The 19,169-nt window shown below is 49.5% G+C and overlaps 1 protein-coding gene across 2 annotated transcripts in view; it reads left to right on the forward strand.

The window, feature by feature from the left end:
• The first annotated feature begins 413 nt into the window (after positions 1-413).
• KSR2 (kinase suppressor of ras 2) overlaps positions 414-19,169 on the forward strand; it is a 788,417-nt gene continuing 769,661 nt past the window's right edge. For both annotated transcript variants that reach the window (XM_077292285.1, XM_077292289.1), the window contains exon 1: positions 414-1,112. In XM_077292285.1, coding sequence (XP_077148400.1) covers positions 936-1,112 — 177 coding nt within the window. In that variant the 5' untranslated portion in view covers positions 414-935. The remainder of the gene's footprint in view (positions 1,113-19,169) is intronic.

Below are 19,169 nucleotides of genomic sequence, written 5' to 3' on the forward strand. Positions count from 1 at the left end.
GCACACGGATGGCAGCAGTGTCGGTGGTCAAAGTATAGGGAAGCTTTGTCATTTATTTCCATACGGAAAAACACTGACGACACTGATGGAAAAACGGACACACAGATAGGAAAATGGACTCATGGATGGAAAAACGGAAAACACCGATGACACTGATATTTCATGTTATTTATCGTGTATTATAAGGACTCGTGAAGGAGGCTAATGGTGGAAAAAAAGAAAATGATCTAGTTTAAAAAACAACAACAAACCCAGTCCAAGTTTAGAGAGAATATCTGCATATGTGCCAGCAGCCTGTCGGGATATGGCTCTCCCCTGGGGCGATGGCGCTCACCTACACAGCAGTGAGGCTGCTCCTGTCAGGTGCGCGTGCATGCTCCTCTCTCGGACTCCGCCCCCTCCTCCCATCCGCGGCCAGGGCACTTGATTGACAGGCAAGATGTCGGTGCAGAGAGGGGCAGGAGGGGATGCAGCAGCAGCGGCAGGCACCGGCAGCAGCTCCGTGCAGCAGTCACCCTGAGGGCCGCCACCTGGAGTAGTGAGCTCCTCATACAGGGCTGCTCCCGATGCGGCTGCCTGCTGCTGCTGCCCAGATTCCTCCTCTCCGCACACGGAGCCTGGGCACCACGCACGCCACATTTCTCGCTGCCTTTCTTGCCTGCTGGCAGCATCAGCACCGCTGCCTGGTGCGCCTGTGATCCAGCATCTCTGGGCTGGAGGCGCTAATGGAGGCGGTGGATGCTGCCCTCTCCGTGCACCTGTGCTGAGCCGAGCCTGGGGTAGTGGGAGGCAGCACCGGGGAGGGTGGGGTGCACCAGTGGGAGAAGGTTACACCGCGGGGAGAACGCAAGGCTCAGTTCTCTCTTTATTACGCTGATTTCGGGGGGGAGGGAGGGTGGGCAGAAGAGGGTGATCGCAGCGCTGAGGGGAGAGAGATGGATGAAGAAAATGTGCCCGGCAGCGACGATCAGCCCCTGAGTTTGCAGAAAGCCCTGCAGCAGTGCGAGTTGGTCCAGAACATGATAGACATCAGCATCTCCAACCTGGAGGGGCTCCGGACCAAGTGTGCCACCTCCAACGACCTGACACAGAAGGAGATCAGGACCCTGGAGGTAGGAGACCAGCGGCGCCGGGGCCACTGCCGTGCCTGTGACAATGGGAGCCTTGCAGGGTGCTGCTGCTGCTAGTCGCAGAGTTTCTCTTTTATTTGCACCCATCCCCCTATCTCTCAGGCTGCCAGTGGGTTTGTTTATATCCCCAGCTTGGTGTGCAGTGCCATAAATTAAGCTGCTGCAGTGAAACGGAGTGAGCCTGCGCATTCTGCAGGTGGTCGCAAAGGTGCTCCTGTGTGAGAGCCTGTGCGGTGTGAGAGCCTGTGTGGTGCTCCTGTGTGAGAGCCTGTGCGGTGTGAGAGCCTGTGCGGTGCTCCCGTGCGAGAGCCTGTGCGGTGCTCCTGTGCGAGAGCCTGTGCGGTGCTCCTGTGTGAGAGCCTGTGCGGTGCTCCTGTGTGAGAGCCTGTGCGGTGCTCCTGTGTGAGAGCCTGTGCGGTGTGAGAGCCTGTGCGGTGCTCCTGTGTGAGAGCCTGTGCGGTGTGAGAGCCTGTGCGGTGCTCCTGTACGAGAGCCTGTGCGGTGTGAGAGCCTGTGCGGTGCTCCTGTACGAGAGCCTGTGCGGTGCTCCTGTGTGAGAGCCTGTGCGGTGCTCCTGTGTGAGAGCCTGTGCGGTGCTCCTGTGTGAGAGCCTGTGCGGTGTGAGAGCCTGTGCGGTGCTCCTGTGTGAGAGCCTGTGCGGTGTGAGAGCCTGTGCGGTGCTCCTGTACGAGAGCCTGTGCGGTGTGAGAGCCTGTGCGGTGCTCCTGTGCGAGAGCCTGTGCGGTGCTCCTGTGTGAGAGCCTGTGCGGTGCTCCTGTGTGAGAGCCTGTGCGGTGCTCCTGTGTGAGAGCCTGTGCGGTGCTCCTGTGTGAGAGCCTGTGCGGTGCTCCTGTGTGAGAGCCTGTGCGGTGTGAGAGCCTGTGCGGTGCTCCTGTGTGAGAGCCTGTGCGGTGTGAGAGCCTGTGCGGTGCTCCTGTACGAGAGCCTGTGCGGTGTGAGAGCCTGTGCGGTGCTCCTGTGCGAGAGCCTGTGCGGTGCTCCTGTGTGAGAGCCTGTGCGGTGCTCCTGTGTGAGAGCCTGTGCGGTGTGAGAGCCTGTGCGGTGCTCCTGTGCGAGAGCCTGTGCGGTGCTCCTGTGTGAGAGCCTGTGCGGTGCTCCCGTGTGAGAGCCTGTGCGGTGCTCCCGTGTGAGAGCCTGTGCGGTGCTCCTGTGTGAGAGCCTGTGCGGTGCGAGAGCCTGTGCGGTGCTCCTGTGCGAGAGCCTGTGCGGTGCTCCTGTGTGAGAGCCTGTGCGGTGCTCCCGTGTGAGAGCCTGTGCGGTGCTCCTGTGTGAGAGCCTGTGCGGTGCTCCTGTGTGAGAGCCTGTGCGGTGCTCCTGTGTGAGAGCCTGTGCGGTGTGAGAGCCTGTGCGGTGCTCCCGTGTGAGAGCCTGTGCGGTGCTCCCGTGCGAGAGCCTGTGCGGTTCTCCCGTGCGAGAGCCTGTGCGGTGCTCCCGTGCGAGAGCCTGTGCGGTGCTCCCGTGTGAGAGCCTGTGCGGTGCTCCCGTGTGAGAGCCTGTGCGGTGCTCCCGTGCGAGAGCCTGTGCGGTGCTCCTGTGTGAGAGCCTGTGCGGTGCTCCTGTGTGAGAGCCTGTGCGGTGCTCCTGTGTGAGAGCCTGTGCGGTGCTCCTGTGTGAGAACCTGTGCGGTGCTCCTGTACGAGAGCCTGTGCGGTGCTCCTGTGTGAGAGCCTGTGCGGTGCTCCTGTACGAGAGCCTGTGCGGTGCTCCCGTGTGAGAGCCTGTGCGGTGCTCCTCTGGGAGAGCCTGTGCGGTGCTCCTGTGCGAGAGCCTGTGCGGTGCTCCTGTGTGAAAGCCTGTGCGGTGCTCCCGTGTGAGAGCCTGTGCGGTGCTCCCGTGTGAGAGCCTGTGCGGTGCTCCCGTGTGAGAGCCTGTGCGGTGCTCCCGTGTGAGAGCCTGTGCGGTGCTCCTGTGTGAGAGCCTGTGCGGTGTGAGAGCCTGTGCGGTGCTCCCGTGTGAGAGCCTGTGCGGTGCTCCCGTGTGAGAGCCTGTGCGGTGCTCCCGTGTGAGAGCCTGTGCGGTGCTCCCGTGTGAGAGCCTGTGCGGTGCTCCCGTGTGAGAGCCTGTGCGGTGCTCCCGTGTGAGAGCCTGTGCGGTGTGAGAGCCTGTGCGGTGCTCCTGTGTGAGAGCCTGTGCGGTGTGAGAGCCTGTGCGGTGCTCCCGTGTGAGAGCCTGTGCGGTGCTCCCGTGTGAGAGCCTGTGCGGTGCTCCCGTGTGAGAGCCTGTGCGGTGCTCCTGTGTGAGAGCCTGTGCGGTGCTCCTGTGCGAGAGCCTGTGCGGTGCTCCTGTGTGAGAGCCTGTGCGGTGCTCCTGTGTGAGAGCCTGTGCGGTGCTCCTGTGTGAGAGCCTGTGCGGTGCTCCCGTGTGAGAGCCTGTGCGGTGCTCCTGTGTGAGAGCCTGTGCGGTGCTCCTGTGTGAGAGCCTGTGCGGTGCTCCCGTGTGAGAGCCTGTGCGGTGCTCCCGTGTGAGAGCCTGTGCGGTGCTCCCGTGTGAGAGCCTGTGCGGTGCTCCTTTGGAGAGCCTGTGCGGTGCTCCTGTGCGAGAGCCTGTGCGGTGCTCCTGTGTGAGAGCCTGTGCGGTGCTCCCGTGTGAGAGCCTGTGCGGTGCTCCTGTGTGAGAGCCTGTGCGGTGCTCCTGTGTGAGAGCCTGTGCGGTGCTCCTGTGTGAGAGCCTGTGCGGTGCTCCTGTGTGAGAGCCTGTGCGGTGCTCCTGTGTGAGAGCCTGTGCGGTGCTCCCGTGTGAGAGCCTGTGCGGTGCTCCTGTGTGAGAGCCTGTGCGGTGCTCCTGTGCGAGAGCCTGTGCAGTGCTCCTGTGCACCCCCAGCGCCTTCATCTTCCCCAACCCACACCTCACACATGCATTATTCCACTTATCTGCCAGAAGGATTGTATTCTGCAGTGTACAATGGTGCATGGCTTATCCCTGGTGCACAGGGGGTACTGCAGCAGGCACATACCCAGGCATGCACACACTTGGCCCAACCAGGCCCTCCATTTGGCTTTCCCATTATTGATTTCTTGTCATACGTCGACTCTAGTAAGCAGAATAGTGTAATCGGTTCCTGCAATTGTTACTTTTTAGAACAATGGATTCTCCAAGATCCCCCGTCCAACTAAATGCCATTGAGTTCAGTCTCGGCTCATTCTCAGGGTCTCCCATCAAAAGTGAAATTTAGATTGAGATGAAATAATTCTGTTATTAATCATTGGGACAAAATACCTGGCACTGTAATGGTTAAACGCAGTGGACTCTAAATGACAGAATGGTGGCCTCGGTTAGGAAGGTGTCCGTTGTATAGACTCTTACACTAGAAAGAAAGGGTGCCTGTATTCTGTCCGGATTAGTCGTAGTGCCTTACACCTGGATGTACAGCATGGTTTCTGCTTGGGCACGGCATCTTCCATGGCGTAGAGGCCTAGAGCATAATGTGTATATATTTACTGTAATAAAAATGATGTAACATTTGTAATTCTTACAAGCAGGGTTTTTATGTTCTTATTCTGTGATTTTAAGCTTTGCTTTATAGAAGAAACATGGCACTGAAACTCTTGAATATCTTTCACCCCAAATGAGATTTTGTTCTAAGTCATGTCTTAGGCCGGGTGCCCACGATCCGGAAGTAGCAGCGCTTTGTACCCAACACATGTTTGCTACATCCAAAACGCTGCCGTCTGTTGAACGCAGGTTTACCGGCATGTGTTCACGATTCACCGCGTCCAATACATTCCATTGATGTAATTTATGTTGCGGAGACTAGCGTAGCCGTAACGAGAAATTGACATGCTGCGGTCTGAACCAAACCACAAGGATTCCTAAAATATAACTTTTAATGTATAAAGTTAAAACCACACAGTTCTAAAATTGAGGACAAAATGATGAAAATTGAATATATAACCAACATGGGGAATAACTGACCCCTATCAAATACCCTACTCCTGTCCACTACCTATTTGCGGAGGTTGGCACCCTAAGTTACTGCGGTTGGCGCCCCCGCTCCACGAAGGCTGGCCCTGATGGCCCTACAAATTCCCTATAGTCCCTAATAGGTAGTTATGTAGGTTTTTGTAGTCTAGGATTCCGTAGTTATGTGCTTTTGGTTTTTTTCATGCTGCGGTCTGGAAAGACGCACCTCATGTCAGTGTCAGCAAGAGATCCACAGGTAACTATGGACACATAGTGTACTTGGGAGTTCTAGAAATCCCTCCACTATGCTGTAACATCTGGACGCTGAGGGTTGGACACTGCATAAGTACACAGCATCAAACCTGTAGCAGTTCCTGATCATGGGCACGTACCCTAATAATTCCATGTCCAGAAAAAAACATGGACATTTGTTTCAGGTGTAATGTATTGTGTATGGAAGTTTGTGTTTTGGGTAATAAAAAGTTGAGGGCAGAATTTATTCAGGGAATGGACTGACTTGATCTAGTCTCTTCCTGGACTATCTCAATCCATCATAAACTGCTCGACCTCCTAGATCCTTTTGTGGCAGAACACTGATATTATGTCTGAGCTCGGACCCACCAGAGAATCTTTCTCTCCACTGGTGCTGAGCTCAGACCCACCAGAGAATCTTTCTGTCCACTGGTGCTGAGCTCGGACCCACCAGAGAATCTTTCTGTCCACTGGTGCTGAGCTCGGACCCACCAGAGAATCTTTCTGTCCACTAGCGCTGAGCTAAGAGCCACCAGAGTATCTACATGTCCACTGGTGCTGAGCTCGGACCCACCAGAGAATCTTTCTGTCCACTGGTGCTGAGCTCGGACCCACCAGAGAATCTTTCTGTCCACTGGTGCTGAGCTCGGACCCACCAGAGAATCTTTCTGTCCACTGGTGCTGAGCTCGGACCCACCAGAGAATCTTTCTGTCCACTGGTGATGAGCTAAGAGCCACCAGAGTATCTACATGTCCACTGGTGCTGAGCTCGGACTCACCAGAGAATCTTTCTGTCTACTGGTGCTGAGCTCGGACCCACCAGAGAATCTTTCTGTCCACTAGCACTGAGCTAAGAGCCACCAGAGTATCTACATGTCCACTGGTGCTGAGCTCGGACCCACCAGAGAATCTTTCTGTCCACTGGTGCTGAGCTCAGACCCACCAGAGAATCTTTCTGTCCACTGGTGCTGAGCTCGGACCCACCAGAGTATCTACATGTCCACTGGTGCTGAGCTCGGACCCACCAGAGTATCTACATGTCCACTGGTGCTGAGCTCGGACCCACCAGAGAATCTTTCTGTCCACTGGTGCTGAGCTCGGACCCACCAGAGTATCTACATGTCCACTGGTACTGAGCTCGGACCCACCAGAGAATCTTTCTGTCCACTGGTGCTGAGCTCGGACCCACCAGAGAATCTTTCTGTCCACTGGTGCTGAGCTAAGAGCCACCAGAGAATCTTTCTGTCCACTGGTGCTGAGCTAAGAGCCACCAGAGAATCTTTCTGTCCACTGGCGAGCCATTTGCTCTGAGCAAGGTAACATCCAATTATGGATTGTCAGTTTGTATAAAAACTCTAAAATTAAGTTTGAGGCATCTTCTATCTCTGGTACTGTAATAAACGTAAGTAATAAGGTTAAGTTATTGTCTCATGATGATAAGTCACGTCCATTTGCCCTGTTGCAGAATATGGATAACATACATTAGTCTCTCCTTAAGGGCTTGCTCACACTGGCGTCTAACATGGCCGAATCGTATGAGATGTTTTATCAGATAGCTGTTGGCCCAGTGTTATACTATGGGGTAGTGCAAATCTGCGATTATTTTTTCATGCTGATTCAACATAAGAGAACAATCTCAGCATGCTGTGAGTGGCTCCAAAACTCAGATGACGTGCAGCCATACAAGTCTATGGGTGCGTGTGAAACATCGGACTGCACTCAGATGTCATCCCAGTAGAGTACAATGTACGCGCACAGCAGCAATGGAAATGATGGAGAAATTACATTCTCCATCTTCGTACCTGTGATGGGATTCTCTCATGCGAGACAATCAGATCACACTCAGACTCTGACACAGTTTGAGCCGAGTGTCATTAGTATAATCGTCTTGATTCTTTCGCATGAGAGAACGTACGCCCGTGTGAGCGTACCCTAAGGCTTCATTCCCACCATCAGCTTTTGGTGACTTTTTGATGTGCATTTCTGCACCTGGTAAAATAGGTTACTTGTGTTTTTGAATGTTTTTTTTTGGATGGATGTTATCTCGTTTTTGGCTCTTGTTGGTATGTCATGCTTTAAATAAAGCTGCTTTGGTTTTGATACTTCCTGGTATTTGTTCTTTGACAAAACTTTATGTGCACATTACATACATGTTTATACGTTTTTTACCTGCAGATTTTCTGCATCTGATGCAGTGGGAAAAATAGTCACATAAAACTCAACAAAAACTCATATTGGGCAGACAGCCTAACCAATAAGGGTGCGTGTCCACTGTCCGGATTCACGGCGCTTTGGACGGAGCAGAAAACCCGCTCCGCCCAACGCTCCGCCCCCTTCTGTACGAGCGGTGATTCCAAATGTGTTCATTGCACACATCCGGAATCTCCGCACCCCACACATAGGGCCCTATTATTTACTTTGCGGCGACGGAGCGTTGCCGCGAGGTAAACAGACATGCTGCGTTCTAAAAAGACGCGCCGCATGTCCGTAAATGCAGGGCCGCCGGGTGCGTGTTCGCACGCATAGTGGAGACGGGATTTCATAATATCCCCTCCACTATGCGGTAACATCTGGACACTGCGGGTTGAACGCTGCGGTAGTACGCAGCGTTCAATTTGCAGCTAATCCGGATGTAATCCAGACTAGGGACACGCACCCTAAGTGTCCCTCTGGAAAATTTGAGCATGACCAGTCATTCACCTGAATGGCCGCCATGTAATATTATATGGGAAATGTCTCGCTAATTGCAGAAAATCAGCTAATTTTAGAGAAAATGGGGGAATTATTTGCTGGAGCAGCTTGAATGTAAAACCTCATCACAGACAACCATCTAACTCACTGCCTTGTATGTGTCAACACTTTCCTGTAAAATGTCTTTGGTCCACCAGCACTGGTCTTGGGACTGCAGTCTTGCACCTGTACAGGACCTATATGCGTGCACCTTCTTGAGTACGCTGGATATAAACTAAAAAGGAGGACAATATCACCACAGTCAGTAGAAATGTTCTGTTACTGATATGTATTGCTAGATGTAATCACGTGCTATGCTTATCTCAGTAAACTATAACAAAATCTTAAAGCCCTTTCATTCTTTTTAAGTTAATGAACGGTTTTCAATAGCTACAAGTTTTCTTGGCTCTAAAAACATAAGGGGAGATTGAATTAAAACGGTTTAGAAGAAAATCAGTTTATTTTTCCCATACAACCAATCACATAGCATCTTTCATTGAACCAGACCTGTTTAAGAAATTAAAGCTGAGCTCTGATTGGTTGCTATGGGCAACAAAGACAGTTTTTCTTTTAGATAGTTTTGTTATAAGATGTCCAAAGACTTTGAGAGAATGATATGAGACAGGCAGATTTTGATCTGGACCGCATGAACCATGGGCGATTATTAACTGCAGAGTTCCCAGTATTATCAGTAATGTTGCCCTTTTATTTCCTACTTGCATTCTGTAGGGCTATTCTGTAGTTTTCTACAAAAATGGTGGCTGGTGTTGCACTTTGCAGATAGAAACAGTGAAGTTCTTTGGTTATTTTTCTCTGTACAATCGGGGTCCCGAGTAGTCACACCTTAGTTTTGTAAAATGCATGAATAGCTTCTAAGTGTCCCCCACAGCAGATGCTGACATAGTGCTCAATATACTATAGTAAAAGGAAAGTCTGTGCTTACAGATATGCAAATGGCCTCTTCAGAGAGAAAGAGGACTTGAACTCTATAGCGCCACCTGTTGGAAGCAGCGATCCTACAAGTCACTATTGGCCCTTTAATGAGCTGTGAAATGTGACTTAGGACAAAAGTCAAATCAGTATCTCAATTTGTAGACACGGTATTTCGGGCTATTGCCTCTTGTCAGTGCAAGGTGTGTGAACTGATTTGGCTAGGTGAGAGGCTCTGGACTGTCCGAAGTCACAGTTCAAGGCTCATTAAAGGGTCAATAGAGACTTGTAGGATCGCTGCTTCCAACAGGTGGCGCTATATAGTTCAAGTCCTCTTCCTCTCTGAAGAGGCAATTTGCATATTAAGTTTCCCAGAGGAGCATTGCACGGCGAAACAGCCTCCTTACCTTCTCCACAAGGAGAAACCTTACCCCTTAGACCTCTGTGCATACAAATACATTTAATAGATCTTTACTTAGTCATTTACCTTTTTTAAAGCACCACTCCAGTGTTTTTGATTGCAGGAGTGGTGCCACTAATCTAAGTTCCCTGCCCCTAGCCTTTTACTTACCCGCCGCTATCTTCATCTGCTGTCTGCACCGCTCCAGTCATCTTCTGCAGTTTGTGACCTGCTGGATCGCTCCAGTGTTTGCTGGGTGATCCAGAAGTCACAATTCAATGCAAGACAATGAAATCCAGAGTGTGGCCAGAATGAAGCTCCATAGACTTACACTGAGAGCTTGTGATCCATATCTCTGACTTCCGGTCAGTTACAAGATGGCGACGTGACAAAATGCTGGAGTGGTAGTTTAAGCTTCATGAGCTCTAAAACGGTATGATCTAAAGTGAGCAGCTAATCCTTATTTTTAAATTGTCTAAAGTGCTGGTGAACTACTGGTCAGAACATGCTCCCGGTATTAAACTGCTTATTTAGGACTAAGATATTGAAGACCTACTAACAGGATTGAATGGAAGATAAACTGCAGTGCTCAGTAATGTAGAAACCATGCTGTTCTGCTCCGTACTTTGCTTAAAGGGGTTGTCCACTACTAGGATAACCCCTTCTTAAACTTAATGTTCAGCCCTGATAAAATAATAAAGCCTATACTCTCTTCTTGGGCCAGCGCCATTCCAGCGGTGTCTCTCCCCGAGGCTGTGATGTGGGGTTGTGACACATGATGCTGGTGTCCAATCAGCTACAGCTGACCCTGGACTGTACTCCTGATTAGTAACAGCTTAGTAAAGTATGTGGCAGCACTGGGTTAATGCAAAAAGTAAGATCTCACTCGTTCACTGCAAGAAGGGCTGCGGAGAGTTGTGGTATCCATCCTGCATGCCTGAATCCCGGGCCGTTTTGGAGGGTGTTAGGGTTATCTCTGGCCACTTTAGTTAATAAGTAATAAAGTAAGTATCACGAATCTGGGGCTTCTCTTTTATTGAATAATAGAGCAGGCAGCACAAGATTAGAAAAATCACCAATTAATTGCAAAATTACTGCACTTTAAAAGAGGACCTGTTACCTCTTCTCGGATTTTAGATTTAATATTTTTATTCTGCATAAAAAAGGAAATCAAGAACATTTTCTTGTGCTGTACCATTCCTCTGTGAATCCTGCTAGAAATGTACAGGGGCTTGTGAAAATATTCACCCCTTTGCATTTTTCGTGTTGCTAGCTCACAACCTGGAGCTTTATTATTTTTTGGATCGTTTACATCAGTTCATGTAAAGAACATGCCTACAACTGTGAACATTTGTCTTTCTTTTTATTGTGAAGCAAACAAATAAGACAAAATAACTGAAAACGTCAATGTGCATAACCATTGATGATTGGCAAGTCACTCTGGATAAGTCTCTATGAGCTTTCCACATCTTGCCGCTGGGATTTTTGCCCATTGCTCAAGGCAAAACTGCTCCATCTCCATCAGGTTAGGTGGTTTCCCCAGTTGAACAGCAATCTTGGAGTCAGACCACAGATTCTCAATTGGGTTAAGGTCTGGGCTTTGAGTAGGCCAATCAAGACATTTACACATTTCCCCTTCCACTCGAGTGTTGCTTGAGCTGTTTGTTATGGGTCATTGTCTTGTTAAAAGGTGAGCTTCCTGCAAAGTTTCAAATCACTGACAGACTGAAACAGGTTTTGCTCAAGAATATTCCAGTATTTAGCTAGTATCCATCCGTCTGCCCCTCAACTCAGACCATTTTCCCTGTCCCTGCTGACGAAAAACATGCCCACAGCATGATGCTACCACCACCATGTTTCACTATGAGCATGGTGTTCTTGGGGTAATGAGCTTTGTTGATTTGGTGCCAGACATAGCATTTACCTTGGTGGCCAAAAAGTTAGATATTGGTCTTATCTGACCACAGCACCTTCCTCCATACATTTGGGGAGTCTCACACATGTCTTTTCACAAACTCAAAATGAGCTTTACAATTTCTGTGAGTAAGTAAAGGCTTTTTTCTTCTCACTCTTCCATAAAGGCCACCTCTATAGAGCGTATGGCTTATTGTGGTCGTATGGACAGATACTCCTGTCTCTGCTTAGGAACTCCGCTGCTCCTTCAGGGTTACCTTTGGTGTCTGTGCAACCTCTCTGATTAACGCCCTCCTTGTCTGGCTGAGAGTTTTGCTCGGCGACCCTCTCTTGGCAGGTTTGTTGTGGTACGATGTTCTTCCAATTTGATAGTAATAGATTTGATGGCGCTCTGGGGAATCATCAGAGATTGGGATATTTTTTTAGTAACCCAACCCTGACTTGTTCTTCTCAACAATTTTGTCCCTGACTTGTTTGGAGATCTCCTTGGTCTTCATGATGTTTGGTTAGTGGTGCCTCTTGCTTAATGGTGTTGCAGCCTCTGTGGCCTTTCAGAAAAGGTGTGTCTATCCTGACAGACCAGGTGACACTTAGATTGCACACAGGTGGACTTCCTTTCACTAAGCAAGTGACTTATGAAGGTAATTGCTTGCACCAGACATTTTTAGAGGCTTTATAGCAAAAGGACTGAATACATATGCACATGCCAATTTGTAGTTATTTGATCCCATAAATTTCATTTCTGCCTATATTTTTCTCGGATCACTTCACCAGCTTAGACTATGTTATACTGATGCATCGCACACAAATCAGATTATAAAAATGTTTAAACAGATGTAGTGTAGCAAAATAGGTAAAAATCCAAAGGGGGTGAATACTTTTGCAAACCACTGTATGTATAAAGTGTAGTATTCCCTTTCTCAAAATAGGTGTTTCTCGATACAGTATATCACTGGGAGCACAGCTTGAATTGTATCAAACCGTGTGTTTGCACACAATTTCTAGTAGGAATAACAAAGAAATGGTCTATAGTAGATTTCTAAGAAACATGCTCCAGAATAGTTGTAATATTATAAATAATATATAGCAAAGAGCTTGCAAGCACTGCGCTCCTTGCCTAGGAAACAGCCATCTCTTATGTACTGCAGAGGTAGCTCTCAACCTAGGCAACAAGTAAACTATAGACTTAAAAATCCCTCCAGTCTTGAGAAAGGAGAGGTGATTTAAATGGAATCTGTCACCGGGTTTGGGCGATATGAGATGTGGTCATCGCCTTTCAGGGCTTATATACCACATTCTATAATGCTGTATATCTGCCCCCAATCCGACCTGGAAGAAAAGAAAAATATCTTTTATTATACCCAGCTGATGGGCGGTCCGGTCCGAGGAGTGTCCCTCTTTTTGGTCCGCTGTCTCCCATTTTCTTGCGATGCCGTCCTCCTTCTTGGTTCGCGTGGATGACGCGTCCCTGCATCATCCACACAGTCTGCTCAGCATCGCGCTTCTGCGCAGGCGTACTTATATGCAAAGTACTGCAGTGCGCAGGCGGCGGGAAAGGTCAGAGAGGCCCAGCGCCTGCGCACTGCAGTACTTTGCTCTGCCCTCAACAGTGCAGACAAAATACGCCTGCACAGCATACATTATAGAATGCTGTATATCAGCCCTGAAAGGCAGTGGCTGCATCTTATATTGACTAAACCTGGTGACAGGTTCCCTTTAATAACAAGTAAATAATAAAGTAAATAGAAAGTTGCTCGATTTCACTAGCACTTTGCAATTTTAACCATTAAACATGTCGAGATGACCCCTTGAAACATATAAGAGTCATCCCTCTGCAATGAGTTTTTTTTATTGCTACCCTCAAGAAATGCAATAACTATTTGATCTACATTTGTTAGATAGATCTCTGTTATTCCAGAGTACTACACTATAAACCAAACTTATACTCTGAACTCACAGTCACGCTGTGCCCTCTGCTTCATAACATTTACTTGATACATAGTATCATACATAGTACATACATACATACATAGTACATACATAGTAGTATGACTACAGGCTATGGGTCAGTTTACACAGGCCTATAAACTTTTAAAGATTGGTAGTCGTTTAAGAGCCTGTTTACACAGGCACACCGCTGTAAATTATGCACACCGCTGTAAATTATGCACACTTAGTAATCTATGACAGATCACTAAGTGCAAATTGGCTGCCATAGTTCTTAGCAGTGTGAGTCCTGTTTACACAGGATGAAGTGCTGCCGAGAATGATAATGTTTTGCACCGCATACAACATCATTTCACCCAATGACCAAGTATTTTGCGCCTTCATCTGGTGATTGGCAGCCTGTTCACAATGAAAAATTATCGTGAACGAGCTATCTTAAGAACACTTTTTCATGATTATCATTGAGTGTAAAAACAGCTAAAGACTGCATAGGGATTGTTTGTCGTTTGTTACCACAGAGATCAATAGGTCTGCACAGGATCTGCAAACAGAAAATTGGGATTGTATTTAAATTAGAGCTATGTGCAAAGGCACCTCATTTTTATTTTAGATTGGTTGAAAATAGGTATATACCCTTTAACCTTTTTACAAGTACAGGTTAAATTATTATTGGTAGAATCGGGAGAGAAAGCTGTCTGCCAAACGAACGTTCAGCTACAGTCATGGCCGAAAGTATTGGCACTATTGAAATTGTTCCAGAAAATGAAGTATTTCTCCAAGAAAATTATTGCATTACACATGTTTTGTTTATTTCCTGTGTGTGTATTGGAGCAACACTAAAAAAGAGAAAAAAACCGGCAAACTTGACATATTTCATACACAACCCCAAAAATGGGCCAGACAAAATTGTTGGCACCTTTCCAAGATTTTGGGTAAACAACTTTGCTTCAAGCACGTGATGCTTGTTAAAACTCACATGTGACAAGTAATAGGTGTGGGCAATATGAAAAACAAAAGCACACCTCAAGCCAGATAAAAGGTGAGAAATTGACTCAATATTTGCATTGTGTGTCTGTGTGTGCCACACTAAGCATGAAGAACAGAAAGAGAAGAAAACTGAGGCGTTGAGAACCAAAATTGTTGAAAAATATCAACAATCTCAAAGTTACAAGTCCATCTCCAGAGATCTTGATGTTCCTTTATCCACCGTGCACAACACAATTAACAGGTTTACAACCCATGGCACTGTAGCTAATGTCCGTGGACGGCAGAGAAAACTTGACACATGATAGTCCGGTTGGCGAAGAAGCAGCCCAAATCAAGTTCCAAAGAAATTCAAGCTTTCCTGCAGGCTTAGGGTGCATCAGTGTCAGTGTGAAAAATGCTTTGTGAGGCAGTGACCCCTGTTACAGATAGGGGGCACTGTTTGTGCTCCACAGAATGCGCACGGAGGTGTAGTGAGGCCATGAGGGGGTTTTGCAGTCGCAGGTGTAGCTGTGATTGCAATGGTGAAGCAGTGACCGATGTCACAGGTAGGGGTCACTGTGTGTTCTCCCCAGGTTGTGCATGGAGACGTGTGAAGTCCATAGTGTGCATGGCTGTCACGGGCATAGCGGTGACTGCAATGCAGGTCAAATATAATAATAAATAAGGTTAGTCTTGGACATACTGTGTGTACAAGACAGATTTAGGGAAAACCTGACAGGATGAGATGCGGGGTTAGTGAACCCAAAATAAACAAGGTTGAGACCACCCAAAACCGGCCCAAACCTACTGTAAAACATGAAAGTGAGCATGTCGTCTTCAACGGAGAATGGCGTGGTGGGTGGTCCCGTAATGAAGTATGGAGGAGAAACACAAAGGGGAGGGATGCATGCTTCGGATCGATGGTTCTGGTCCCTACTTTGGTTTCTCAGTGCGGTGTCGGGCGGAGATGTCACATGGTCGTGCGGATGCCCTGTTTCTCGCCCATACGGGGTAACAAGTTTTCAACCCCACAGGTATGAACGGGGGGGAGGATATGCGAGGCAGTTTCCTCTGTTACATCTAGGGGGTGCTGTTTGTGCTCCCCATGTTACATCTAGGGGGCGCTGTTTGTGCTCCCCAGAATGGACACGGAGGCGTAGTGAGGTCATGAGGGAGTATTGCAGTCGCAGGTGTAGCTGTAATTGCAATGGTGAAGCAGTGACCGATGTCACAGGTAGGGGTCGCTGTGTGTTCTCCCCAGGTTGTGCATGGAGACCTGTGAAGTTCATAGGTGTGCATGGCTGTCATGGGCGTAACGGTGACTGCAATGCAGGTTAAATATAATAATAAATAAGGTTAGTCTTGGACATACTGTTTGTCCAAGACAGATTTAGGGAAAACCTGCTCTGGGTTTTGTGTTATGAAACTGACTGCAGTATGTTAATGGTGCAGTCAGTTTAATTTCCGGTCCGGGTTTTCCATGTGGCATGAAGCCACAGTTTTGTTTGTTAAAAACCCTGCAGTAAAGGGTATGAGTGTGTCAGGGTCAGAGTCAATTTCCCATAAGGGATGGGGGCAGTGTTCTGGATCACTGCGTTGAGAAACACGTGATGGTGTCTCCGCGGTGTTGGATGTTTTGATCTCCCCGAGGTCATTCATCCTTATGTTTATAGGGTCAGAGTCAATGTCTGGCTGGTGTTTGGAGGACAGCAAGAGGCTCTGCGGGGCTTTGTCGATGTGCGGTGACACAGGACAGAGTGGAGCCAAACAGCCAAGGGAGCTGAGGCACCTGGCATCCACAGCTAATAGCGCTGCCGCCACCCAGAGGAGGACCAGCGTGTTTAGTGGCCGCAAACCAATGGAGTTGCGAGTAAAAGCTGTGTGAGTAAAGAGATTGTGATACAGCGGTGCAGGACACCCACGGGAACTGGTCAGAGGAGGACTGGCGTGTGTAGTGTATGCAACATATGAAGCTGTGTGTGTTAGGGGTCGAGTTCCTGCCTCTGCACAGGGGGAATCTTGAACCACCTCCACTGCGGTCTCCCATTCTTCTCCAGCCACAGTGGAGCCTGCTCAGCGGAGACGTCGGTCCCAGCCTGGTGCTGTGCGGATGGTTTCTGCTGCTTTCCCAGGCTCAGCCATTGTAGCCAGTACTGGTCAGCGGCGAGCAGACGTCTCTGGGACTAAGTCCTGCTTTTTCCCTTCTGAGCATGCCCAAGGTAAGACCTCTCATTGGAGGTCAGGGGTCACATGCTCAGGTACTGTTGCAGCTCCCATTGGTCCTCTAGAAAGGTCCTGAAGTTGCTCTGGCATTGTAGCAGCTTCCATTGGTCCTCTAGGAAGGTCCTGAAGCTGCTGCAGCTATAAAAGGTTTGCATGGCCGCACGGCCATGCGCTAGTATCACTTCATGTTATGAGCTTGCTATTTGTGGTCGCATCTGTATGTGGTTTTCCAAGACCTTCACACCAACAGAGAGGAATTATTCCATCAGGGACAGGGAGTTGCTAGCTATGAAGTTGGCTTTCTCTTAGTGGAGACACCTCCTGGAAGGGGCTCGCTTTCCCTTCCAAGTCTTCACCGACCACAAAAATTTGGTGTACTTACAAACAGCTCAGCGGCTAAATTCTCACCAGGCCAGATGGTCCTTATTCTCCCAGTTCCATTTCACCCTCCATTATCTCTCTGGGGAGAAGAACATTCGTGCTGACGCTCTCTCTCGCTCCGTTGTGTCTTCTGAGAAGGAGGAAGAGGAGCCTCGGCTTATTGTTCCTTCTGAGAGCCTGAGAACCGTGGCTCCGGTTTTGCTGCCCCCTGGGCAAGACTTTTGTACCTACTAATTTGCAACCGGAGGTTCTCTTGGGCTCATTCATCCAGGGTGGGTGGACATTTTGGGACCAAGAGGACATCTGAGCTGTTGGCGAGGACGTACTGGTTGCCGCATATGGCCCGTGACGTCGGAGACTATGTTCGGGCGTGTGTCTCCTGCGCCAAAAATAAGTCTCCTTGACAACGGCCGGCTGGGTTACTTTATCCTCTGCCGGTGGCAGACAGGCCCTGGGAGATGGTCGGGATGGACTTTGTGGTGGGCTTACCCAAGTCTCATGGTTGCACCATCATTTGGGTAATCACCGACCATTTTTCTAAAATGGTGCACCTGGTGCCGCTTCCACGGTTACCTTCTGCAAGGGCCTTGGCAGCGTTGTTTATAAGACACATTTTCCGCCTACATGGTATGCTGGACAAAGTTGTCAGTGACTGGGGTCCCCAGTTTGCGTCTCGGTTCTGGAGAGAGCTTTGTCGTTTACTCAGCATTGAGTTAAATCTCTCTTCAGCATATCATCCCGAGACGAATGGAGTGGTAGAGAGGACCAGTCAGACCTTGGTCACATATTTGCGACATTTCGTTTCTGCCAGGCGGGATGACTGGGCATCCTTGCAACCGTGGGCGGAGTTTGCGCTTAACAACGCCGTAGCCGACTCCACTGGTCAGACTCCATTCCTCCTTAAAGGGAACCTGTCACCCCCCCCCCCCCCCCCCAGTCATTTCAAACTAAAAGAGCCACCTTGTGCAGCAGTAATGCTGCATTCTGACAAGGTGGCTCTTTTATTTCTGGGTGCTGTAACTAGAGAAATAATCAGTTTTATAATTTGTCAGAAATACCTGGTCTTCAGTCAAGGAGGCTGGCGTTTCCCCCCTGCTTCAGACAGCACACAGCTGTCACTCACATCTTCTTGGCGCCGGGCGCCGCCACCTCCTCACCGCTGTTTTCAAAATAGCCAGCGCCTGCGCTCTTTTCCCCTGCCTGGTGCAGGCGCAGTGAGCGCTGCCCGTCTTTCTTCATATGGAGTCCAGCTGACTGCGCCTGCGCGGCGGCCCTGCTTGTGAATCCCAGCCCCGCAGTGACTTATGATTTATTCACATTGCGGGGCTGGGATTCACAGGCAGAGTGGCCGCGCAGGCGCAGTCAGCTGGGCTGCATATGAGGAAAGACGGGCAGCGCTCACTGCGCCTGCACCAGGCAGGGGAATAGAGCGCCGGCTATTTTGAAAACAGCGGTGAGGAGGAGGCGGCGCCCGGCGCCAAGAAGATGTGAGTGACAGCTGTGTGCTGTCTGAAGCAGGGGGAAACGCCGGCCTCCTTGACTGACGACCAGGTATTTCTGACAAATTATAAAACTGATTATTTCTCTAGTTACAGCATCCAGAACTAAAAGAGCCACCTTGTCAGAATGCAGCATTACTGCTGCACAAGGTGGCTCTTTTAGTTTGAAACGACTGGGGGGGTGACAGGTTCCCTTTAATTATGGTCAGCATCCACGGGTTCCTGTGCCTATGCCGGTGTCTTCCACTGACTCCAGGGTGGCAGACTGGGCTGTGGAGGCACGGGACATTTGGGACCGCTCTCGGGTTGCCATCTGGGCCTCCAAGAAGAGAATGAGGTCCTCCTCCGATGCACATCGGTGCCCTGCTCCGACCTTTGCTCCTGGAGACTTAGTGTGGCTCTCCACCCGTAACATCAGGCTGCGAGTTGAGTCCATTGTTTACTCCTCGCTACTTGGGACCTTTCAAGGTCCTCGAACAGGTTAACCCTGTGGTCTACCATCTGGCCCCTCCTCCACGCCTAGGTATCACCGACACCTTTCATGTGTCCCTCTTAAAGCCCGTACATATGTCCCGATTTTCCGAGTCATCTGACGGGACATCGGGTTCGTATGCGGATGATTACGAGGTGAACGCTATTTTGGGGTGCAAGGTGGTACGTGGGAAAAAGTTTTATTTGGTGGACTAGCAGGGTTATGGCCCAGAGGACAGGTCCCGGGAGCCTGTTGAGAATATTCGAGCTCCACTGCTCATTGCTGCCTTTGAGCGTAGTGAGGCCCAAGGAGGGGGGGCAAATTAGGGGTCCAGTTCCCACCTCTGCACAGGGGAATCTCGAGCCATTTCCTCTGCGGTCTCCTATTCTTCTCCAGCCGCAGTG

This window comes from Ranitomeya variabilis, chromosome 1 (genome assembly GCF_051348905.1).
Source record: "Ranitomeya variabilis isolate aRanVar5 chromosome 1, aRanVar5.hap1, whole genome shotgun sequence".
Lineage (NCBI taxonomy): Eukaryota > Metazoa > Chordata > Amphibia > Anura > Dendrobatidae > Ranitomeya > Ranitomeya variabilis.